The sequence below is a fragment of the Halyomorpha halys genome, unplaced genomic scaffold (genome assembly GCF_000696795.3).
Source record: "Halyomorpha halys isolate HHAL.00 unplaced genomic scaffold, Hhal_1.1 Scaffold180.1, whole genome shotgun sequence".
Taxonomy (NCBI): Eukaryota; Metazoa; Arthropoda; class Insecta; order Hemiptera; family Pentatomidae; genus Halyomorpha; species Halyomorpha halys.
In genome coordinates this window covers 608,853-636,130 of record NW_027107549.1, presented here as the reverse complement: position 1 = coordinate 636,130, position 27,278 = coordinate 608,853, and the positions used below count along the sequence as shown (strand labels likewise).

Sequence of the window (27,278 nt, the reverse complement as noted above, 5' to 3'; positions counted from 1 at the left end):
AAACATTTAACATTTAACACAACATCATGAATACCCCTAATAGAGTATTATTTGACAAAATAAAAAAAAAATACATCTTGATCTCGGTAGTCGTAGCTCGGATTACTAAGATTAATAAGTCATATTGAAGAAAATGTATACTGTAATATCATTAGAATATTAAAACTGTATGATAATATAGTAAAACATTGTAATACCAGTAGATAACTGAAAAGTTCGAATTAAATAAAATATTAGAAAAATCAGTTACGAACCTACCTTCAACGCCACAACCCCTGATGAAGACCTGAAACTCAGGTCTAAACGTCGGCATAAAATAAATAAATATGGTTTTGTTTATTTATGTTGTTCTTTGCTGACCACACCCTCCCCCGACAAACTTCTTCAAGCATTAATCTACGGTCAACTATCTACCCCTCATTAAAAAAATACTAAATTTTAAATTAAGGATAATAAAAGATATGCGTCTTTTTATTCCAAACTCCTTAACCATCCTAACCCATTAATTCTTAATCTTCCATCCTTAACAATCCCTGATAATCCTTCGAGGCGTCTGAAAAGAAGATGGCCACGGGACCTTCTAATTTAAATTAATGTTTGAAGTACCACCAATGGGTGGTTCCTTCCCAAGATTTTCAAGTCTATATGAAACATACTACATATTTACCTACATTAATTAATTTAATTAAAAAAATAAATAAAAAGATAATAAATTAAAAGTTATTTCAGCAATGTGTCATTATAAATAATATTTTGAAAGAAAAGGCCTCCAAAATGAAAGGAGGCTGGCCATGGCGAAATTTTACCCCCCCCCCCTCCTTTCAAAGCGGCCTATATTTTTCTCATTAATGAGAATTTTATTCATTTAAATTTAAACCGAATGATTGTTGAATTTCCAATCACTGGTCGGCCTTGTATTTTTAATTACTAAGGAAATTACATATATAACATTATATAATAAAAATACATGGCAAAAAATATAATTAAATAATAATTCATGTATAAAAAGGTTGTTGTCAATATATATTATCTAGTTTATGGATGCAAGATTTGTTATATTTAAGAAAAAAAGGCTTTAAAAAATATAAGAGTGATAATACAAGAAAAAAAGTTAGTCATTTCACCCCAATTTTGGATTACTTTAATGAAAACTGGGTATAATTACTAGTCAAAATTGATGAGTCTGCCAAGTATAGTTAGGGGGAATGCAAAATGGCGGCTGTTTCAAAACGTTATAAAATATAATTTTTTCATTCGGAGCTTTATATCGATTCAATTACATACAAAACTAGAAAAACTAAGAGAACATCATTTAAAAGGGGTATTCATGACCTTTAGTTTAACATGTTAAAGTGTGTTAAATGGAAAAACTTATGTTAAATGGAGAAATATTTCCTTCGTTTACCATGTTAGAACTATATAACATATAACATGGTTGAAAGTCTGTTACTAGGTCTGTTGAATGGAGAATGACGTCATTGTCCATCAAATCAGTCACCATTCAAAATGGCGAGACTGATTCAATAACGAAGACCCTTACACACTTAGGTTCTAGTACTATACATATTTAGTTCCATTCAACTTTAAATCCTGGGCCACCCATAGCTCAGTGGTTAAGACACAGTCTTACCAATTTGATGTCTATTGGCGGTGCCGGTTCGAATCCGGCCTGGGACGTTGACTTTTTTCATTGCGTGGCGGTCCCACAAAATGAAGAACTTTGACCCCCAACCATGGTTAGGCAGTATAGGACTCCAATGGGGGAGTCTTGGCGGAAAAAAAACAAAGAAAAGCTTTAAATCCATTTGTTTTCTATGTAGTTTGTGCCTTATTTCCTCTTTACAGAATAGGGTTTATTTATAGATAAAGTAACCTACATTTTTTTTTTGCTTCGTAGGAACCTTTTTCAGCCGATGGAACTAAAGGTTTGAACGGTTCTTGGTGGATCCCGATAAGTACCCTGACGTCGGAGGAGGCGTACCCCGACACACGGCCTAAGTTCTGGATACCACCCGGCCAGGCTCTCAGGATTCCAGCCCCAGGAAAATGGATAATGGTCAATGTAGACGGAACAGGTTATTATATTGTATTTATTATTTATTATAAATAATATTTATTTTGGCAACTTAGCGACCTATTTCTGGCCTACAGTTTTGTTAACCAGGTTACCAAGGTTACCTGAAACTGAGATAGCAGCCAAACTCTGGAAATCCTATCGATAATGTCGGGTAAGGGTCAAATTAAAATTAAAATTGATACAACAGCCACTTTTGATAATCGAAATCACTGAAAAAAATTCTCCATCGGACCACTCTAAAACATAATTTGATCAGAGACGGAATATTCTTTTTTTATAACTGCCTGAGCAACTAATTCTTCGAAGTCTAGAGGAAAGAAACGGAATAATACAATACACCTTCACCAGATAACAGATCCATCTGGAATTATGGAAGGTTGCTTGTATGGTTATCTACTTAAACGTAGATTTCCTTTTAATCTCAGTTTCAATTTGGACATATGGAATTGAGCTCTGGGGCTCCACCAAACCATCAAATTCTTCCCGCATCCAATCGTTACAATCCAAAATCCTACGTAAAATCCTTGATGCTCCTTATTACGTCACAAATAAACTCATTCACAAAGACCTTAACTTAACAATTCGTTGCAGATTTGACACAAAAAATATATGCGTCTTTTCATTCCAAACTCCTTAACCATCCTCACCCATTAATTCTTAACCTTTCATCCTTAACAATCCCTGATAATCCTCCGAGGCGTCTGAAAATAAGATGGCCACGGGACCTTCTAATTTAAATTAATGTTTGAAGTACCACCAATGGGTGGTTCCTTCCCAAGATTTTCAAGTGTATATGAAACATACTACATATTTACCTATTGTATTATTTTGTACAGTTGTAAATTACATTAAATAAATAATTAAAAAAAAAAAAATATTTTCAAGTCTTACTCATGGCTAAGAGTAATCTCTTTGATTATAGGTTTCTTCCGGACTAGCTATGACCCCGAATTGTTCTCCAGACTCAGCCATCAACTGCAGACAGACCATTCCAGACTTCCTCCACTCAGCAGAGCTATACTCGTCGACGACGCTGTCTGGCTGTCTAGAGCGGGCCTTCTGGATATCCGGGCTGCTCTTGGTCTCATCAGTTACCTTTCCTCCGAGTTGGACTTCATCGTCTGGAAGTCGGCTGCTATCTCTTTGGATGTACTCGATTCTCTACTGCTGCATTCCAAGCTCTATCCATTGTACAAGGTTAGTTTTATTTATTAGAAACAATAATATATATTACAAGATTTTAGATTGACCATATGTAATATATAAAACGAAGGTGGTTCGGGTGCGCTAGAAAGAAATTATTTATTCGGCCATGCTTCCCGAATACATTGGGTTAATATAACTCACAGCGTACCCATCAATCCATGACTCGACTTAAATATATACTACCATATATCAGCGTTAAACAATAATCATCTATAAACTAAATACAATAATTTCAAATATTTTTTTTTCCTTTTTTAAATTATTTTATTTTATTTATGTATTTGTTTTTATTATTACATATTAAATTTTCCTTATTCATTTAATATGCTTTTCTCCCTATTCCACTCTATCATGCCTTACCTCTCCAGTGATCCGCAACACACGTTTGATCCGTTAAACAAATTAAAATAAATTATTAATAAATAGCCACATTTATAGAAATAAATAAAAAAATAAAATAGTCTGAACAGTTTAAAAAAAAAGAAGCAAATAAAGAAATTAAAAAACTAAAATAGTAAACAATTTATCGCAGTATACTTTGCAGGGCTTCATCAGGGTTCGAAAATAAAAAATATAAAAAGATAAAAACAACTTTAATGTTATCTTTTTTCTTACTTAGTTGTATATATACTTTTTAGCCCTGATGGAGCCCTGCAAAGTGGGACAAAACGTTGGCTTACAATAAATAGTTTATTTAATATTTGAATTATTTTTACCGCATCCAGACCATCTTCTATTTATACACATATATATATTAAATTGTGTTTAAACATACAAATATTGAGTCTGAATTAAGATAAGACATGCCAACCGATCCTGGCACATCCCTCACCACCTATGCCGATGACACATGTCTATTTTCAGTGTATCCCAAATCCTCCAATACCATACATATCACCACTCTTGAAGAATGGTGTCGAAACCGGAGGATTAAAATAAATTCCAATAAATCCCATCAGATCACATTTACCCTACGTCGTAAACCCATGACTTCCTGCACCACAGTATATAATATTGTTCATTAAAGTAATCTAAAAATGGGATGAAATAACTGTTTGTTTTTCCCACTGGGCTCTTGTACTGTATTGTTAGGCCAGCTTGCTTTAATCTTAGTCAAAGAAAAGACCTGACCGTGGAAGGCCACCGAATGGAAAAGGTGCAGAAGAAGTAGGCCAAGACGAAAATTGAATACTGTAGGTTCTATATATTGATCAAAAGATATTTAAAGAATAAAATAAATGATTTATTACGAATCTAATGAGACATTGCACAAGATATCTCATTTACAAGTATGCATCAGTCGGACTGATTGTGTAAGGGTCTTCGTTATTGAATCAGTCACGTTTGAAATATGACTGTCAATCCGACTGACTTTAAAGTATATTAATAGAATATAAAATTCTAAAGTTCACGGAAAAAATGATTTTAGTAAACTTTTTATAGAAATTGTAATATCAGTGGCATCTTAAGAAGAAAGAGAAGAATTATAGAATGGTGATATCGTTTCCAATTATCTTATGTTTTTTTTTCATTATTTCTTTTTCCACCTTTTGGCAAACAAAAATTTGTTTTCACTAAACAAGCTATTTAAAGAGAAAGTTAATTTTTTTTTTTGGAAAGAACGAGTTTCCCTACACAATTTTTTATGGTTTAAATGAAATTTGTAATAATCATCAAATTATGAAATTTCCATATAAAATTAAAACTGAATCATTAAACATAAACTTTTTTTTCGTTTGAATTCCTCCCGTGGATGGAAGAGTTTATTTATGTTTATTTTTTTGTCAATCTATATGGTTTGTGTTATATGTACAGACTTATTATTTTTTATAAATTAATCTTTGGCTTTCCAACGATATACTATAAATTAATTCGTTTGAATAAGTATAATCAAAATTACTTCTCCTACGAAGATAAGCGTTATGGATTACTTGAGAGTAATTTAAAAAGCTATATCTCCAGAACTATTTAACGTAAATATCTCTATTAGTGCTCATATTTATCAAGTTTACTTTATTTTAAATGATGTTCTCTTTGCTTTTGTAGTGTTGTTGGTAGCTTTAAAGATATAGCTCAGAATGATAAATTAGTTTTTTTTAACGTTTGAAACAGCCACCATTTTTTATTCTCCCTACCTATACTTGGCGAACTCATCAATTTAGACTAGTAATTATACGTAGTTTTCATTAAAGTAATCAAAATTAGGGTGAAAAAACTGAAAGATTTCTCAAAATAAATTCACTAACTACTAATCTATGTGTTCTAGATCTGTAGCTCGAAAACCATTCAGATATCTATTAAAACTCAAATTAAAGCTAGTTTAATGTACTATTAAGTAGTTATTGACATTTATCTTCGTAGAAATAGTAGTTTCCATGATATTTCTTAAAATAAGTTGATTTATAGTTGTTTGGACTATATCCTGAGATATAGATTTCTCAAAATAAATTCACTAAGTACTAGTATTTTAGTACATTCTGTACATTTTTATCAAATGTTGCTTTTTAAAAAGATATATATCGAATAATATTCAACGTAAATATCTCTGTTAGGGTTCATATTTTAGAAAATTTACTCTACGTTAAATGATCTTCTCTTGGGTTTTCGACTATTGTTCGTAATTTTAAAGATATAGAGCTCTGAATGAAAAATTGATTTTTTTTAAACATTTTTAAACAGCCGCTATTTTTTATTCCCACTACCTATGCTTGGCAGACTTATCAATTTCGACTAGTAATTATAAATTGTTTTCATTAAAGTAATCAAAAATTGGGGTGAAATGACAAATGAAATGAGTTTTTTCTTCCCGGCTCTTGTACTAGTTGTACTTTGAGGCACCGTATGAACTCATAGCCATCGGCCTAACCTGTTACCAGAGATGGACAAAAATTAGCTTTAGCTAAAAATAATAACTAATATTGCCATGGCAACGACCCTTATTCATGAATGAACCATTGATAAATAAATATCGTAACCATGGCAATATTAGCTAGTAGTTTCATAATTGCCCAACTCTGCCCGTTAGACTATTATTCCTGAACTTAATGGTTACTTGAACAGTTGACTAAAGTTCAAATATCTGAAGGTGTAAAACAAAAAAAAAAAAGTAAATCTCGTAATCTATCTTAACCCTGAAGAAAGAATAGTTTTTTGCTAAGCCGGCCTTCACCTCAAATATTATTTGATCTGGTTTCTAAATTATTATGTAACTTACCCTTCGAATTAATGGTAGCAGGAAATTTTTGAAAACAGGTTATTGAGAAAGATTCTGTTGGAAGAAGGATAAGGCAATAGGAGAAAGGTGTCTTATAGGCCTTGTGCCTCCATAGCTAGGTGTGTCAACTTGATAAAAAGCCTATGCCATCATAAGCAGTCTTAATTATGTATAGTATTTAAATATTATATTGGATATACATACATGTTTACCACTTGTCCCAAATCCAAGACATATACAAATGTTTGGTAAACAATGGAAGCAATAAACATCGGTATTCACACACTTGTCTTGTTCTTTAGAATTTTTTCGGCCATTTCATTCGATTTGCTCTATTTTCATTATAAAAAGGAACAAAATAAAGATAGATGAAATTAAAGGAAATTAAATAGTAGAAGATAAAAATTCATAGAAACGGAAGTACATAACCTATAAATCTAACTTTAATTCTAAATTTTTTATGAAATACTTGATAATTTAATTACCTAAAAATATAATGTCTTTATAAACTTATATTTGTGCTGTGTTAAAGTTAATTGAAAAGAATTAAAATAAACTATTTACAACGAATCGATAGAACTTTAAAATATACAATCTTTAAATAGAGTTGAGTAAAATATTTTTTTTCCATCAAGGAACGGCCTTAAAGACCACGCGAATTTCATTACTTTTGGCTTCTCTCTTGCTTTTCTTTTTCCTTTCTTTCCATTTCCCCCTCATTATATCTGCGTGCCTTTGTTTTCTTTCTTCTGTCCATGTGACCCGAATTTCAAATTTCTCTTTTCCACAAGACCCTTGATTTCCTTTAGTCTTTTCCTATATTTTTATCCAGACAGTCCTGGTTCATTATTCCTAGTCTTCCCGTTTATTTCTTCATCTTCCTGATGTATCCTCCTGAGCTTTTGTATTCTCGATTTTTTTGGAATATTTCCTTGTTTAGTCTTTCCGAGGCCATTCTTACCATATGTAAAGGAAAATCTTTTTCTAATTTAAAAAAAAAATTTCTATTAATTTTATCAAATTTTAGTCCCAAAACAATTTTTACTCCTTTATAAGTCCAACGTTTTGTTCTAACATTATTTTAAGTAAAATCCCACCAGATCACCTTTACTCTCCGTCGTAAACCTCTGCCCTCCTGTCCTACAGTATCCTTTCTAAATACACCACTAATGCCTGTTGAACAGATTCGATACTTAGGACTCTATCTTGACAAGATACTTACTTGGAATCCACACTCAAGACTGAAACGACAAGAAACTGCTCGTAGATTCCGATTGCTTCAACACTTACTTGACAAACTGGAAGATTATTGATTGACCGTGTGAATAGATGAATGGAATATGGTCCGGGTGCGGTCAAAAACTTACTTGACAAACGCTCTAAACTTCCCATTCACAACAAAAAATTAGTATACACTACGATAATCAGACCAATTTGGACATATGGAATTGAGCTCTGGGTCTCCAACAAACCATCAAATTCTTCCCGCATCCAATCGTTACAATCCAAAATCCTTATTGCTCCTTATTACGCCACAAATAAACTCATTCACAAAGACCTTAACATCCCATTCGTTGCAGATTTGACCCAAAACAGATATGCGTCTTTTCATTCCAAACTTCTTAACCATCCTAAACCATTAATTCTTAATCTTTCATCCTTAACAATCCCTGATAATCCTCCGAGACGTCTGAAAAGAAGATGGCCACGGGACCTATAGGTTAGGAGATGAATTGACAAGATAGGTTAGGAGATGAATTGACAAGATAGGTTTTAGGAGAACTAGCACATCCTCGCAGGATGAACACTTCACTCCGTAGGGAACTTACGGTTGCAAAGGCTATGACAAGTCCTACAGAAACAAGCTGTAGGTCCTTACGAAAAGAAGAAAAGGTTTAGGAAGGAGGAGAGATCTTGAAAAGGCAGATTGATATATAAGTCTAATGTACATTTCGAAAAAAAGTACTAGAATGTACTTATCTAATATGTATTGATACTCACTTTTTCCTAAGGAAGTGGCTCCTAGAGGGGGAAATTAACACATTGGTTTATCAAGTTGCGCTAATGTATCTCTCTGGGATATTAAACGCCTTCGAAAGAAGTTAGCTTTTAGTGAATCAGAAGATTCTGTTATAATATTTATTGATTCAAATAATACTTTTATAAATATTACTATATATAACAAGATTATTAATTAATTATTAGTTACTACAGTATAGACCAGCAGATTGGGGTATTGCTAAAAATGCATAGAAAAGTGAAACGTTGTGATATGAAAACTATATCTAACTATAGTTTGGGAGAAGGTGCTATCCAATGATTTTAAAATCTGAAAAGTTGAAATTTCAAAACCTATTTCAAAATATTGTTGGGAAATTATGTTTCCTCCATACTTCTCCCCCTCCCCCAATAAGTTGTAGTAATTACGTCCTTAGGAAGGCTCAACCATAAAAAAAAATAAACTTTTACCGCCACTGATAAAGGACCATAAACAGTCTCTACTCTTACGAATTTCGCATTTCTTAATGGCAATAATCTCCAGAAAGAGGTATGATGAAACGTAGCTAAATCTTTTGGAACCAGCCTCTGCTCTGTCCAAATCCTTCTTGGCCGAATTCTTACCAACACGACCCCTTTACTGATGGGAATTAGTCATTCGTGAATGAAATCGAAACTGGATTGAAGGATTGTGAAATTTTGAACTGGTTCAGCTGTAAGCTTCGTCAAGGGCAGGGATCACCTCAGGTCAATAACAGACATTTAATACTAGGGGTATTCATGATGTTGTGTTAAATATAAAATGTTTTACCATGTTAAATGTTATAAGTATAGGATTGTGAGCAGCCCTATTTAAAGTCATGTTAAATGCATAAGAGCTCCTAGCGGATTTTTGAGCAACTTGTTTTATAACCTTTCCTTCCAAAACTTCATGTTATTGTTTATTTATAAGTTTTCACTAAAGTAGTTTATTACAACATGCCTAATTTGAGTGAAAAGTGGAATTTGTGTAAAAGTTTAGCTACTGAGTGCATTGTTGATCTGAGTGACTTGTGAGGAAGGAAAACAAGATGAGCAAACTGACAACTGTCATTATATTATTATTATTGTCATCTATTGCTTTATTTGTTATAAAAACATCCAAAACAATACTAACACAAACTACGAGCAAGTAACCTAACACGACAACAAATAAAATAGTGACGAGCTCAGATGGTCTGTTGCGTGACGTCATTCTCCATTTAACAGACCTAGTAACAGACCATCAACCATGTTATATTGTTCTAACGTAGTAAAAGGAGGAAATATTTTTCTATTTAACATGAGTTTTTACATTTAACATGTTGAACTAAAGATCATGAATACCCCTAATATTAAAAAAATAAATATTTTATGCTTGATCTAAACGTTTGCCACTTGCCACAAACCCAACACTTGTACAAATACTTGGTAAACAAAGTAAATAACAAACGTCGGTTCCTACATACTTGTTTTTTCTTTTAAATTTTTTCGAATATAAAATTCGACTTAATCTACTTTTACTATAAAAAACAAAACAAAATAAAGATAAGCAAAATGAAAAGGAAATGTAACCATCAGCAATTTAGTTTTCAGATAACAAAAATTCATATAAATGGTACTACATAACCTATGAATCCAAGTTCCGTTCTAGAATTTTTAACAGAAACTTATTAATTTAATTACTTAGTCATATAATGTCTTCATAAATATATATTCGGCTATGTTGAATCAAAAATAAATTGCTAAAGTTGATTCACAAGGTTTCAAACAATGTATTTACACCGAATCAATAGAATTTTAAAATATACAATGTTATACTAGAGTTAATGAAATGAAATGAAATAGCCTTTTATTTATGCAATAAATTAAAATGATTATAAAATACAACATAAACGTTTAAAGAAGATAGAGAGAAAAAAAAAATTATATATGTATAATAGTTGACAAAACATTAACTTCTATAAATTTTCTTTCCATCTTTCTGTATCCTTTCCTGCATAGGCCTATCTTTTGGACAGTAATAGTGAGCACTTCATCTTCTGCTTAAATTAACTATTTATGTTGTTCTTTGTTTATTTAGAACAGGTATGGATATGTTGGTGTAAAAATTAAAGCATAACTGTTATGAAAGAATGATAGCTGTTAATGGATAACAGTTAGATAATCTTAATAGGCTCCAATCATCTCCTTAAAACTGTTCCTAATATTCCAACTCTGTTCCTACATGATAGCCCCATCAAATTTTATCCCACCATAAAAAACCTGGGAATAACCTTTGATCAAACACTTTCATGAAAAAGCCTGTATCCAATATCTCCTGCCGTACCTTTTCAACTTTAAAAAGTTTAAATTACTTCCGCCACCTATTTCCATTTGAAACTCGTAGGCTCCTAGTCACTTCGCTAACATTTCCTCATTTTGACTATCACTATACAGTATATGGGGGAGTCTCTGAGGATCTCGAGGCGAAATTAAAACGTTTGATAAATTGCTGTGTAAGATTCATCTTCGGGATCCCTAAGGACGCCTCTGTTTCCCGTTTTTATGCAGAGTTGAAGTGGCTTTATCCTTCCTACCGTCGTAAGTGTGTCCTGGCATCTTTCATCTTCCAAGTCATTCAATCTCGCCGTCCTTCATACATCTCCGAGCTCCTTCAATTCAAATCCTCTGCCCACCGAACCGCTGCTTTCCGATAGATCGTTCATTATCCCAGCCTCATCCTTATGGAACTCCATCCCTTCCAACATTCGTCGCTCCAATACCCTCCCGACCTTTAAATCCCGCCTGTTCAATCATTTCTTATCCATTCAGACCCCATAAAATTGTAAATTAATATAATTGTAAATGTATATAAACTATTATATCGTTCTTAAATAGTTTTACATCGTTTCCTTTCTCTTTCTTTTTTTTATTATTGTTCAAATGATAAAAGTGAGAAAGTAACCTATAATTATTTTTTATAATGACTGTTTATATTTCTTTGTATTTTTTTGTTTAAGTATCTCTGAGGCTCCTCAGCCCCTCATCTATTGATTTCTCTGTATTATTCTAAAGGGACTTGTCCCAGAATAAATTAAATATTATTATTATGAAAAAATTATAGCTGTTACCTAGAACCCGTATTTTCAATGTCAATTGGCTATCGTAAGACTCTTTACAATATGACTCCTATTATTCCAGAGCTACGTGGCCTCCCTGGTGAATAATATTTATTCAATACGAGGACTCAGTGATACTCCGAAGGACACACATACGGATCGAGTGCAGCGGCAGATCGTGGCGGAGTTGGCCTGCAAGCTGGGAGATGCTGTCTGCAGCCGAGTAGCCATCGAACATATAACTGCCCAGATCATCGGGAGAAAGCATAGGTTAGTATTTTGTACAACTTATTCAGTTAATGCGATTTTATCCCAAGGTGTCAGTAGTTGATAATTTATATATACTTTTTGAAACATAAGTATGAATTCCTAGAGGAATCATTAAGTATAAACCATTGTCTCGGGAACGAAAGTCTGAATAGATGAGCCCCCATTAATGTAGGCACCATTAGCGCCCATTTTGGTCAGTGGTGGAACCTAGCATCACCTCTAGCGCCCTCTGTGGTGAGAAGAAAAAACTGGTGGATGAGAGAGCCATTTTCTCTTTTAGAAGTAACCTTATGAGTACAAATCAACCATGAGTGAGTAGACATCCTGGAATGCGGATAGGAGGAAGGAAGCATATAGTTCACATCATCCATCATCATTAATAGGCATACCTACAGTTTTTTTAGACCCATAATCAAAATTAATTAGCACAACAAATGTTCTATTTCGGCCACCCCTACACCACCTGTAACATATACAATAGATGTTCTTTACAGTTAATCATGTTTGTTTTCATTACAATATACACTCCACTACAATCCAACCAGCCAATTGAAAGTGAAGGTGCGCCTGGCCTTTAAGTTGAAGGCGCACTTCATACAACCATGAAATATAAAATTTTCAAGAAAGTCCACAGTTTTTTTTCATTTCTCTAAAAAATCATGGATCAACCATGATATGAGTTCAGCTGCATAGCATATTATAGAATGAAGGCTCAAGTGGTTTGCCTTCTATTACTAGAATTACAGGACACATGGCAAGAGGCACACATGAAGTAAAAAAAAAGAAGTAGAAGACCTAGGAAGGGAATGCAGGAAGACATAGAAAGGAATAGTTTATAGAAAAAGATAAGAAAACTGTCACAAAGAAGAGACGTTTGGTTCGGCTATACGAGTTTTGAGACCTTTGTAGCTGAGGGAGTTGGGGCATCACCTTAGTAATCTCATGCCTGCAGCTGCGCCGGTTTGATTCCGGCATGAGCGAGATAACTTTTATTTCATGGTGCTATCATGGGGTTACCTATAGGAAAAACCCCATTCGTCAGAAGTGATCTGGTAGGAGGTAAAAAAATTATTTTGTCTCTGCAGTTGGGCTTCGTACTCTGTAAATGTATGAATAAATAATGTATACAGTTTATATTGTCTTTATTTGACTTTAAATTATATATTTTTTTTGGTTTGTAGGAAGATAGTCCGCATGGCAATTAATAATGGTATCAAAATAGTAAAAGAAAAATATTTATTGGAGGAAGATAGTCCAGGTTGCGGTCAATAAAGGTATCAAAACAGTAAAAGACAATCATTTTGATACCTTTATTGACCACCACCCATACTATCTTCCTCCAATCTACTTCATACGAACAACTATCTTCTTCCTATGTATTTTTTAAATTACTTGATAGAAAAAAAATTACAATATATACATTAGTCCATACTATATATCACACACTAAAAAAAAAATTAATAATTATATTGAGTTATGTTATATGAGATTTGTTGATACTTATTTACAATTTTTATTAGAGTTTTAAAAAAATATTCCAGGATCTCGCCAGACGTTGAAACATCACTTTATTGCTCAGCTGTAGCTAATGGAGGTGATCCAGTGTGGCTGTATATTTTATCATCATACCTCAACAATCCAAAAGATAGCGCTCGCTATTTAGCCGCACTCTCCTGTTCTACTGATGCTGAAAATATAAGAAGGTAATACATTCATTTAGATATTTGTTTTTAATTAAAAATGTTAAACAATATTAAATATATTAATTTTTCAGTTTAATAATTATGAATTTTCTTTATTTGATAGTTTTATTATCAATTCCATACCTCTGATGCCGGTGGAACAATGGACAGAAAGGGTTTCAGCTTTTGCGTCGAAGAAAGAAAACTCAGACGTCCTGCTCAACATAATTCATCAAAACATCAATATTATTATTAACAAGTACAAAAAGACTTACTTTTACTTTTATTGATGATTAGTTACATATGAAGAATATTGTCAAGGTCAGCGCTCCTTGTGGGCGTTATGAGAACTACTGATAAAGTCTATATTGTTTTTGTTGAAAGGCCTGCCAGAAAAAATTTAAAAGGTCCTTTACATGTTTGCCAAACAATGACAAATTTGCGCATGCGACTCGGCTGGTACATAGGTTCTGTATCTATGAATTTTTATTATCTACAACCTACATTGCTGATATTTACAATTCCTTTATTTTGTTCTTTTTTATAATGAAAATAGAGTAAATAGAGTGTAATAGCCGAAAAAATTCAAAAGAACATAAGAAGCGTTTGGATACCAACGTCTGTTCTTTTTTTTCGGCCAAGACTTCTGTTCGAGTCCTGTACTGCCTAACCATGGTTGGGGGTCAAGGTTTTTCATTTTGTGGGACCGTAACTCAATGAAAAAAGTCAATACCCAAGGCCGGTTTCGAACCGGCACTGCCAATAAATCTCAAATTGGTAAGACTGTATCATACCACTGAGCTAAGGGCGACCCCATTTGTTTTCAATTATGGACATTTGTTCTTACTAAACATTTGCAAAAGTCTTAGATTTGCAGTAAGTGGCAAAAGTGTGGATCCAGCAAAACGCAGGTAAGAACGAAACATCTGCAGTACCTCCTCCACTCTCATTAACTCTCCCTCTTCAAATTTTTAATGACCAGGTTACAAAATTTTTTTGTATCACAATCAATCTGAACATCCATCCTACTCACAGATTCTTTTTGGTCGAGGTTGAGGCCTAAATTATGTAATCTCGTAATTTTGGGAAAGTTTCTGAGTTTCTGCCATAAAGGTTAGTTATCCTTCTAAAAAAACAACACAAAAAGCCCAGAAATAACAAATAGAAAAAGGAAATAATATGGTGTAGATAAGGTTGTATAAAAGAAGTATAAAGAAATTTGCAATTTAATAAATTAACATTTGATGAGTTCTATGAAAAATATAGGTTAATTTCCAATAATATATTGGAACTGGCCATAATAGCTTGCATTTTTTATAGTTATTAATCAGGCTGTGAAATTGAAAATTAATATTGTCCTTCATAGTGACCAGATTGCCCAAAACGTTGGAGAATTATATATAGATGAATAGAGAATAGTCAAGGCATAATGGATCTATTTTATAAAGAAAATAAGTTTTAATAAAAAGAAAATTAGCAAATAACGAACCAAGGATGTAGATAAAAAAAATGATAAGGCGATAGTTCTCATGGTGGCCACCAGGGGCACTGATCATTGATAGTATTTCTCACAAGTACCAACAGAGTCTGAAAAAAAAAGTCAGTTACTTCACCCCAATTTTTGATTACTTTAATGAAAACTATTTATTTATAATTACTAGTAAAAATTGATGAGTCTACCAAGTATAGGTAGTTTCAAATGTTAAAAAAAAATTAATTTTTCATTCAGAACTATATACCTTCAGAACTATGAATAATACTGGAAAACCTAAGAGAACACCATTTAAAGTAGAGTAAATTTGCTAAAATATGAGCCCTAATAGAGCTATATAGGTTCAATAGTTCCCAAGATATAGCATTTTAAAAAGTAACATTTCATAAAAAATGTACTGAAAAATCAGTAGTTAGTGAATTTATTTTGAGAAATCTATATCTCAATAACCATTCGATATAGCGATGTCTATCAACACTCAAATTAGAACTAGCCAAGTGTACTATAAAGTAGTTTATGATGTTTATCCTCGTAGGAGTAGTAGTTTTCATGATATTCAACAAAATAAATTATGTTGATTTCTAGTTGTTTGGATAAAATATTTAATTTATTATTTATTTTATTTATTTATATTTACTAAATACAATTTTTTTTGTTGTAGATATGGTACAAAAACTTTGAGCAGTGTGTTGTTGCAATTCACAAAATATTTAACTACGAAAAAACAGATCAATGTGGTAAGCATTTTTTTTATGTGATATATGGTGTTTGAGTGCAAACACTCATCACAGTTAATTACTCTTGTAGCTGAAACAGTTTTAATTGTGGGTCTCGAATCTTAAATAGTGAAGGAATTATATTATACATCAAATTTTATTCACAAAAAATTATAATTATTATTTTTAATTTGCAGCTTCAGGACATTGAAAGGCTTGGAGTGGGAGGACTCACAGCTGAAATAGCACAAATAGACATCCGAAGAGCATGGCTAGAGAAAAATGTTCCTCTAATATTGACCTTCTTCAAATCAAATTTAAATTTTGGTTTGATTACTTCATAAATTAATCATTTTATTATTGTTTATTCCGTGATATTCAGCATCTATATTCCATTCAGAGGAAATATCATTCATTATTATGTTAATATTATATTTTTTATTCATACTATGCCTAAATTTTATACTTAAAAAGTGAAGATTCTTTCATAATTGTTTGGGATTTATCTAAATTATGTTCTCTTTATGTATGATTTTATTTTATATATTTTTTTTAATTCTCTTATTTTCACAATAAACTAGTGGAATGGTGTAGCCAAAGTATTATGATCAAAAGTAGAATAAATGGAAGGATTATCTCCTCTGAAAAATTTGTTATTAGACTTTTTTATTTTGTAAATTTGATTCTATTTTTATCCTAGGTATATGTAGAATGAATGAAAATCATTTTCATTTCTATAGAAAATATTGTATTTCATATTCCTAATGCATAGACATGATATGTTTCATCGAGATGTCTGACTGAAGAAAAAAAAAATGTGTTTATTTATTTATTTTTTTATATTTTGTTGTAAACTAATAAGTATTTAATTTTTTCAAAAGGGTTACAATAAAACTAATTAGGAATATAGATAAAAACCAAAAATATGAATTTTTTTTTTGAGTATGAAATGTGCTTGGTTTATTGGAATTTAATCCATCCTCTTGCATTTAATATGGTTTTTGTAGTACGTACCTAATGAGGTCGGGAATGAATTCCAGATTGTTATTTTCATATTTTTATGTAAGAACACCCCTTGATAGTTCAAGAAGTTCTGCTAGTATCAGGAAATAGTATAAACTTAATAAAAAAAAAAAATTGTTAATTGATACTAAGTGGTAGAAAACAAACTTACCAGACAAAAAATTATTGTTATTGATTAACTATCAGCAATTGGAGCAAAACTTAATAAAAAAAAATATTGTTATTAATTGGTTGTAAGAGGTTAGAGCTAAATTTATTACAAAAAATTGCTATAAAAATCGCTATAGGAAGGGACATAATATCTCTCCAATGTTCAATCTATAAATTAAACACTATTATAAATGAGGAGATGGTTGGAGTGCAGTCAGCAAAAAACACAAATAAGTAAAAACTTTTTTGCCAGAATTTCAGGCCTAAGAACAGAAAACAAGATATCAATAATAATCAATAAAAGGAATCACAGAATGATTAGAAAATAACCGGCACCAAAAAGTTGGCACTAATAAACCTGTTGAGGTCCTGAAATTCTGGCCGATATATTGGCACTAATAAATAAGTCTTTACTTATTTGTGTTTGTTACTGATCGCACCCCCAACTATCTTCTCGTCATTTATATATCCATGGTAACTATTAATTAATTATTATAAACAGTATTTTTTGGAGTGCAGGAAGGGGGGAAAAATCATATTAATGAATGTTGAAATGTAGATCGAATTAATTTATATTTTAATTTGTACTTCAATTGCTAACTTGTAAGGTTTGTTAGAATTAAACAAATGTTTGTACTTTTGTATTGTTATAAAAACACAGTGTAAATATGTCAAAGAATTATACATTTTTTATTTTTACAGTTTTTGTAAACTATGTTTCTTATTACAATAATTTTTTTAATAAATGTTCTTTTATTTCACAATTTGAATAAAACCCATATTTTAGATTAAAAGGTTACCTCATTAAAATTATTTGTAAAATTGCAATTGTTTGAAAACATGACCATTTGGATTTGAACAGTACCTTCTGATCAGCTGTAATCCAAGGAGATAAAAAAATTCATCACTTTTCTTCTTCTTTAGTTCTTCTTTGTCAATGACCAAAGTGACACTACACCTACTGCATGTTATAACGCTGGGTCTAACTTTAATATTACAAGAAATTTTTTTTTTTTTTTTTAATAAACTATTTACATTATTATTATATTACATAAACAACAATCATGAGGAGTGTAATCAAGGTAGAGAAATAAATAGGACAGAAGCTGAAAGGAAATTTTAGATTCTTATATTACAGAGTTTCTGTCGAGAAATAAATCAAACAATTAAAATACAATATCAAGTATTAGTATTAATTTTTTTCGAAGAAATAGCCCTTTTTTAAACTTCTTTTCTTTAATTCATTATTTGAATCGGGAGGTTTGCACATTACCAAGTTCATTGTTCTTAATTATTTAATGAAAAAGAACCAATTTTTACTTTCACTTACCTATCTGTAAAATATATTGTAATATCCTCTTTTGTTATCAATAGTTGATTTTTATATATAAATGATTTTAGATGTTTTTATTTTGTGTATATAGTTTCAGTATTGTTTATTTGTTGTGTCAAATCAAAAATCAAGCTAACTAATTTTGTTCAATAAAATATGCAATCACAAAAGATATCGTTCAAAGCTATGATGGCGGCATGTGTCCTGCAAAATGTCTGTTGAATCATGGCTATGTTGAGAAGATTCAAATATTTTAAAAACTTTATTTCAACTTCCCATCATAATTGAAATTATAATACATTTAAGAAAAAATAGAAGTTAATAATAAGTATTAAAGAAAATAATTCACAAAGGAAATCATAAGAAAAAACTCAAAACCCTCATTCTACAATCGATGTTGAGAACGAACAGTTATAGAAGGGGAAGGAAAAGAACTTGTTTTTTGGAATCATTCGTTGCTTAGGCGGGAGATGGATGACATAGCCTACAGGCAGGATGTCCTGTAGATCCCTTAGCTACTTTCAATGGTAGACATCTTGAAAAAAAGAAGACATTGAAGAGCCACCCAAGAAGAAAAAGGGACTCTTTATTTGGATCGCCAAACAACACACTTTGGTGGATGAGAAGTGAGTTGAAAACGGTTAGGGAACCAATGCTATATTTTGTTAGTGTTTGTTGGCAGAAAGATTGCCAACAGTCGGTGTTAGTTTGTTGAGAAAATCATCAAAGGAAGATTCTATGAAATTTGTTAGTTTTGTTCTACTTAAAATTAAATACATTTTTAAAAGAAATATTAATTTAAATTACGTGTTATTAAGAATTAGTGTTCTGATTGCCTAGAAACCTGCCCTGAGAATGAGAGTATAATATTATATATAATTAAAAATAAAAATTCTCATATTTATTTAATATTTAATCTTTTAATTTGACATTGTCATCTTCACAACTACATCTTAGGTATGAGAATTAAGTTAAAACTATATAAAATTCTATTTATTTTATTTTGAATAATTTTTTATTATTACAATATAGTAAGTAAAAGTATAGTGATCGTGCAAAATTGTGAATTCAAATTTTAGATGGACTTGCATGTTTTGAGGACCTCTGTGTCCAAAACCTAGTTTTGCAAAATTGTTGGTGTGTCTGTGGACAGCCTAGCTCTAAAACCAAAAATCATCGTATGTAATTTAGTTCTCTCAAAGTTCTCATTATAAGAAATAAAGAGGGAAATGCTTTATTTATAGACCAGGCTGCTCATTTTCATTATTTTACTACAATACACACGCATACTTCTCAATCGATGATACACATGATATCAATATATTTCTTTTTTACTTTCACTTACCTGTATGGAATATGTGCATAGTAAGAGAAAGTATTGCAATTGCGGAAAATATCGAATTCAAGTTTTCAACTAAATGATGAAAATTACAAAATTGTATTTAATATTTTTTAATACTTAAATTGGAGCTTAGATTTTGTTTATTTTAATTTTAAATTATTTTTTTACTTTTGTTGATATAAGAAATTAGACCTCACATATAAATAACAAATGCTTTATCATATGATTGAATATTCTAGATTTTTCTAATAAAAAATTTAAATATTCAATTTTGTATTAATAGGTTTCCATAATAACCAATTTAATATATCGTAACCATAGCAACAGGTCAAATATAAATAACTTTTAATTTTTTTAAAACATTACAATATATGTATAATATATTTTTATAAAATCTTCATTGGTTATCAGTGTTAAGAAACTAATCCATGCAATCTTTAATAATATTTTTTATTTATTATGAATGCCCTTATTAACTCCAAATAGGGCAGAAAAGTTACTTCGCAAGTTTATAAATGTTCAAAGTAAAGTATCTTTTCCTCATAATCAGAAAAAAAAAAACTAAATAAACAAATTATTGTCAATTCTAAGCATGATGAGCAAATAATAACATTAATTAGTTTTAAAAAAAGATTAAGCAGTTTTATTTCACCATTTCTAATGAATAGCATTCATTCTGTTATTTTTAGCGATTAAATACTTCAGCTGCTATGGCATTAATAAAGCATATTAAATAAACTTGTTACCTTTAATTTCTATTTATTAACTGTCATTTGAATTCTTTTTTTTGATGGTCCTGAAAGTAAGCATTTATCAACATGAGTTTATTTTAAAACTAGAATATATATGTTCAATATATTTGTAACATCCTGGTCCTCATTCATTGGCCATTTTAAAAAATAATCCTCTTCACACAAGTCTTATTATTATAATATATTTTCGAATTGTGTCATTATATATATATAAAACAGTTAATTTTCAGCAAAACATATGCATATTGACTTTTTCCCCATTTTTATCCATGCTTCATTTATTCTAACTTTGTTCATAATTAAAATTTTTATTGGTTATGGTAAATGGTTTTTTTCTATTATTTTTATGTTTAATAATTAAATATGAATACCACTAAAAAAAAAAAGGTTGTTTACAACTAATATACTTTTTATTGATCTTTGTAACTTTATTGTATTATTGAATTGTGTTTTTATGTTAAAATAATATTTCCTGTTTGTATTTTTCATTTATTTAAAAAAATCACCCATTAAATGAGAACAGTACCAAAATAATTTTTCTTACACTTGAATGTATTATATCATGATTTTGGGAAAAAGATTTTCTTTGTAACTTTCTACACTATTAGATTGATTTTTATTTACAAGTATTTATTGTTGTATATTATATTAATCCAAATCATCAAGTATTCTCCTAGGCCTTAATTTAAAGTCCCATTTAGGACGAGGAAGTCTACCTATGAATGCTTCAACCTCCTCCAATAATTGCTCTTCCTCTCTGCTCCTTACGAGGTCATAGTATGCCCAGACCATTTTCTCTTGTGAATATGTTTCTATCGCTCCTGGCTGAAGCATCCTTATTGTAGTTACCGCCCTTTCCGGTCTTGCGTTGTAGAAATTGACTAGGTAACAAGCAGCCATCGTACCACTTCGGCCTCTCCCCAGTCTGCAGTGGACAGCCAATGGCTATATAGAAAAAAGAAATATATATAATGATGAGTAGACTGTTGATCATAGATTATTTATATAAGGAGAAGATGATTTAGGGGTGTGGTCAGTGAAGAACTCAATTAAATAAAAACTTATTGATTAGTGCCAATGTCGGTAAGACTTTCAAGTCTTTATCACGGCTAAGAAAAAAAACAAGATAACAACCATAATGAATAAAAGGAATAACAGAATGATTAGAAAATAAGAAAACGACTAACATTATAGATACATAAATAGTGTTGAAAGAGATGTATAATTTAACTATTACAAAAAGATAAGGAGGTACGAGAAAAGTAATAATAAAATTAATTAAGAGATAAGAACAAATAATAAAATACATATGAAAATATAGTTAGTAAATATATGTACAAAATGAAAATTATTTAAAATAAAGTGATGAAAAGAGTGGAAAATAAAATGTAAATTTAAGTAAAATAACAAGATTACAGAAATTAAATATAAAGTTATATAATTCATAAGGAATAAATAAATATGAATATTTTAATTTATTAATAATTAGTTATGGAAAAAAAATGAGAAAGAGAATATACGTAACTAATGAAATGTATAAGTAAAATACTAGAATGAATGAAATGAAATATAAGGCTATATAAGACAAATTATTATTATTATATGGGCGACAGAGGTATAAATTCTATTAGGAAATACATCACATGGTTCTTGACGTGTTTTTTTTCTTGAGGTGGGTTCATCCTTCCCACGCCTATTTTTTTGTGAGTACCACCCGTTGGCTAACGGGCCTCACAAATGTCCGAGGGAGGTTGTGGGTGAGTTTTATATTATTTTATGCTTGAAAAAAGCCTGAATGGTACCGGGACTCGATCTGACAACCTTTGGGTTGGTTTGCTGCACCATTATAAGATAAAAGGAATAATTAAAAAAAAAAAAATGAGAAAGAAAATATACGGAACTAATGAAATGTGTAAATAAAATACTAGAATGAAAGAAATGAAATATATCATCGCTATATAAGACAAAAGGAATAATTAGTAAATATGACTATAATAACATCGGGGGTCATAAATTAATAATATTATATATAAATAGTTGACCGTATAATTCAAAATATGAAGAAGGTGGTTGTGGTCAAAAATAACAAATTATTTTTCAACTATTTATTATCCAATGTTTCGGCCCACTTTGTAGGGATTCATCAGTGCTGTTCAAGATGATAGCTTAACAGACTAACCAGACCAGTTAGGCCACTCGTCAAGGCTGTCACCAATACCTGCGGTGTTGTCTCCTTGAGTCGTTGTTGAACTGAGCAAGCTTTAAAGAAAACAAACCAAAACATCATAATCATAATTATATTAGCATGGTCTTATGAGGATGTAAAATAAAATAAAAAAGTGGGGCGAAACATCGGATAATAAATAGTTGAAAAATAATTTGTTATTTTTGACCGCAACCCTGACCATCTTCTTCATATTATAAATTAATAACGTGGTTAAGGAAGAAGTAATAAAAAAAAAAATTAGAGAAGAAGGTGTGTAAAAAAAAGATGAGAAAAAAATAAATAAAACATTAAAAAAATGTACCGATAGGGTCAATATATTTGGGGATCTTGAGGCTCAGTCAATAATAAAACTGTATTTGGGCAATGTTTCAAGATTTTATTGTTCTTATAGTCGTTTCTTTAGTGAAAAAAAAACAATATTTTTTTAAATAAGTTTTTCTTAATCAATTTAACATTAAAGAGTACAGAATACAGATTGAAATTAATAAATAGGAACATTACTGACAATTTTTCAGTAACTAATGTATTTTACATAGCTAATAACTGTCCACTTTAACAGATTCGCACAAGTTTTGGAATAATTCTAAGCAAGAACGAAAGGTAAGTGGGTTATTTGGTTTTCCAGATCCTAACTGTTCTTACCAGCAGGAATTGATTAGATCTGTTTATTTCTGTTTTGTTTTTTATATATTTATTATATGTAGTGTGTCTTATGAGTTTATGAGATTAATTAACATGAATTTTAATTATTTGTGATAATTTCTTTTAGACTAATTTTTTTCTTACTGTGCATGATTTTGGGTATATCAAATATGAATGTACGTTCTGCTTGCCTGAAACAAGTAAGTAGAGCTATTTAAACTAATTATACGATACAATAATCAAAGCTACCTAGTAACACAAAAAAAATCAGGATCTTTAGTCGTATAATGTTCGAATTGTTTACAATCCCCTTTTTTTTTAATCCCATAACCAGTGGTTCAACATGACTAATAAATTTTCCAAATTGTTAAAGAAAATCAAAACGTATTTTTATGTGTATAGATATTTAATTCTTCCTGATGAGAAGTGAAAGAGAAATTAAATATAAGCATTAAACCAATGATGGATTGAATTATAAAAATCAGTAAAAGATACATCAAAATTAAAATGATAAAGAACCAACTGATTGATTTGTTTTAGAATATTTTGTTATTTATCTTAATGTTTACTCAGAAGGAATAATCTTCCTACTATTGATTCAAATTTCGTTGTGTTTAAGTTGATATTTTAAATTAATTATTAAAATTATATATTATTAAAAAATGTTCAACTAATTATTAATTATCATAAGGATGGGATGCCGATCAGGTGGACAGCTGAAGAGGTCAAGAGATGTCATTTGATAGTTCAACATATTATAGAAAGATTTAGGAGAAATAAAACATTTTTCAAGCCATAAATAGTCATAATTCTTATTGTAATTTTCTTATGGACGTTATGATAATTTATAATTTATAATTAGGCTATGAAATGATGAAATCAACGCTTGGATAGATCCTGGGCAGCCAGCCAAATCAGCTCTAAAATTATTCCATCAAGGTGTCAATACGATTGGCAGTACTTTATTTTTTCTTTGACAGCTTGCTCATATTAAAGTTGTAACTAATAATATAGAAATATAATTTTTAATTAGCTTCTAGGAAAATGATTTAAAAAGATGATGAATTTGTAAAGTTCACGTCTAATATGAAAAAATCTTGTTCAATTTTTAAATATGCATAATAGCATATGCTATATATTGTCGTGGAATTTTACATCTCTTATTGAATAAAATCAGAAAATGTTCACAGTTGACAAAAACAGAACAGAGACATTCTGAATTAAACAATTACGTATAGAATATTATAACAAAAATTAAAAAGGCTGATTAATAACAATAATATGAAGAAAACATTGTTATTTTAAAGATCTAAGAAAATGTATATATTGTATATGTAAAGTCATAATTTATTTGAAAAATCTGAATTAAGAATAATTCTTTTGAAATAGAGGATTATTAGACATTTTTATCAACATAATAATGTATTTTGCAGATAAATAACATATATTTGTTCATTTATAAGTGTTTTCAGTTTTTGGTTAGTAAATTTAAATATTTGAACATGAAAATCATTTTTGCTAAAAAGCTGGAACAATGGAGTCTAAATGAAAAATATGCCGATCGCAGTTGACAATATATTGCAACATTGAAAATTTATGAAATGTGCTATTTTAAGCGCGCTAAGTAGATTAAGTTTTTAAAAGATTAAAAACTAATTAATAATTATTTTTGAACATGAAAACACAGTAAATGATGATTGAAAAGAAAAAAAATACTTCCGTTTGTTCTATATTACTAGCTGAGGCCAAGCACTAATCAAGTGGATCTTACAATTCCATCTCAGAAGCCATCTAAGTAAAGCATATGCAGTCTCGCTAGAGAAAGTTATTCTATTTTGAAATAAGTACAATTTATTTTTTCTAACTACAAAATTACTTAATTAATAAATAGAATCGTGTAGATGATATAATTAAACAATGAATTACTGGAGCAGAAATAATTATTAAAATAAATCATCTAAAACAGGAGTGAACTTCAATCAAGATCTAACCACAAGTATTTTATGAAAATCATAAAAATTTAATTTAAGATATAATGTTTACATTTAAGTTTATATTTTGTTTATTTAAATTTTAAATTATTTTTACTTTTGTTTATATAAATAACAAATGCTTTATCTTATGATGAATTATTATTTCAAATAATCAATTTAAATATTTAATTTTCAATTTAATTTCGTACTAACATTAATAAAATTTTGTAGTCAGAAGTGTTAATTGTTTAATGTTTCCATACCAACCCAATAAATAAAGTGCAACCATAGCAACAAAAGACACATCCTTCAGGTAATATATATGTATATTTTTTGATAAAATAAAACATTATAACCAGCCATACTCTATGCCTGTGCGAATTTGCCATTGCTTGGCAAATGTGTAGGGGCATCTTTGCTGTTTAGTTACAATAGACATTCCAAAAAAACTTTATTAAAATGAAAGTTGAATTTTTTGAAGGTTAACCATTGAAATTTTTACCTTTAGGAGTTTTGCCTCTTAGTCATAGGCTAGAAGTTATAAGTTTGCCAGTTTATGTCTAAACTTAGAGTAGGTTTGAGTGAGTGAAAATGTGACTTGTTGCCCATGAATGAGTGATGAGCCCCACCAGAGGTCAATAGTATTTAGATTCGAAATGTAAGTTACCCATCAGCAGGACCTTAGGAATCAAATTTAAATACTCTATACAACTATTTTTCGAACGATTTTTATAAACAGCCATCTCTGTGGTACAGAAGTTTTAAAGTCCCTGTATTGAATTTCGTTTTCAAAGTTAGTGACCCTTTATATAAACTAATAACAAACAATATAACCAAGCTGGGATTTCTACATTTAGAACAAGACCCGGCAAGAAAAAAAGCAGTTATTTCACCCCAATTTTTTATACTTAAATGAAAACTATGTATAATTACTGGTCAAAACTGATGAGTCTGCCAAGTATAGGTAGGGGGAATAAAAAATGGCAGCTGTTTAAAAACCTTAAAAAACATTAAGTTTTCATCTGGAGCTCTATATCTTAAAAGCTACCAACAACACTAAAAAATTTAAAAGAACATTATTTAAAGAAGAGTAAATTTGGTGAAATATTAGTCCTACTAGAACTATATTTATGTGCAATAGTTCTCAAGATGTAGCTTTTTAAAAAGCAACATTTCATAAAAATGTACTGAAAGATCAGCAGTTTGTTTTGAGATTTATTTTGAGAAATCTATATCTCAGAAACTATGTGATGTACAGATGTCTATTAGCACTCAAATTAAAGCTAGTTTAACGCACTATAAAGTACTTTATGACCTTTATATGTATAGGAACAGTGGTTTTCATTTGTTCTAAAATAAATTGATTTATAGTTGTTCGGACAATAAGTTTGATTTATGAAAAACTTTATTTCAGAAACCATAGGACATACAAATGTCTGCCTGCAATAAAATTAAAGCTAGTTAAATTTACTATAAAATAGTTTAATGGAATAAAGTGGCTTTAATTTGAGTGCTAACAGACATTTTTTAGTCAAATGTTTTTTGAGATTTAGATTTTTCAAAATAAATTCATTAACTACTAATCTTTCAGTACGTTCTGTACTACAATTTTATGAAATGTTGCTTTTTAAAAAGCTATATTTCGAGAACTATTTAACGTAAATAGCTCTATTAGGGCTTATAGTTAAGCAAATTTACTCTTCTTTAAATGATATTCTCTTAGATTTTCTAATGTTGTTGGTAGTTTCAAAGATATAGAGCTTCGAATGAAAAATTAATTATTTTTAACGTTTTGAAACAGCTACCATTTTGTATTTCCTCTACCTATACTTGACAGACTCATCAATTTTGACTAATAATAATAGTAGTTATCATTAAAGTAATAAAAAATTGGGGTGAAATAACTGTTTATCCCCCTCTTGGGCTCTTGAACTAATTCGTCAGAATAAAACATTAAAACAAAAACGTCACTTCATATTTAATAATATAAAAAACACAAAAACTATATGTCCTATTGTGATGATAGGTATCCTCTTAGCAAAAGGTTTTATTTATATATATA

At 30.1% G+C, this 27,278-nt stretch overlaps 2 protein-coding genes across 4 annotated transcripts in view; one reads left to right on the top strand and one right to left on the bottom strand.

The window, feature by feature from the left end:
• LOC106679155 (aminopeptidase N) overlaps positions 1–17,669 on the top strand; it is a gene marked incomplete in the record, with an annotated part of 65,548 nt that extends 47,879 nt beyond the window's left edge. The window contains 7 exon segments of the mRNA XM_067045904.1: positions 1,898–2,075; positions 3,000–3,274; positions 11,697–11,884; positions 13,426–13,587; positions 13,691–13,825; positions 15,720–15,795; positions 15,972–17,669. Of these exon segments, the coding sequence (XP_066902005.1) occupies positions 1,898–2,075; positions 3,000–3,274; positions 11,697–11,884; positions 13,426–13,587; positions 13,691–13,825; positions 15,720–15,795; positions 15,972–16,118 (1,161 nt within the window).
• LOC106679163 (dual specificity protein phosphatase 23) overlaps positions 13,500–27,278 on the bottom strand; it is a 14,896-nt gene continuing 1,117 nt past the window's right edge. The window contains exons 2-5 of one of the 3 annotated variants that reach the window (XR_010842994.1): positions 21,091–21,319; positions 20,369–20,418; positions 13,711–13,781; positions 13,500–13,571 (exon numbers count right to left, since the gene is read on the bottom strand). Coding sequence is in view for 2 of the 3 variants with exons in the window: in XM_014418145.2 (XP_014273631.1) it covers positions 21,023–21,319 (297 nt within the window). In the remaining variant the exon portion in view is untranslated. Of the gene's footprint in view, positions 13,572–13,710; positions 13,782–19,950; positions 21,320–27,278 lie in introns of those variants that run through there. The other 2 variants (XM_067045905.1, XM_014418145.2) reach the window with 2 other exon arrangements.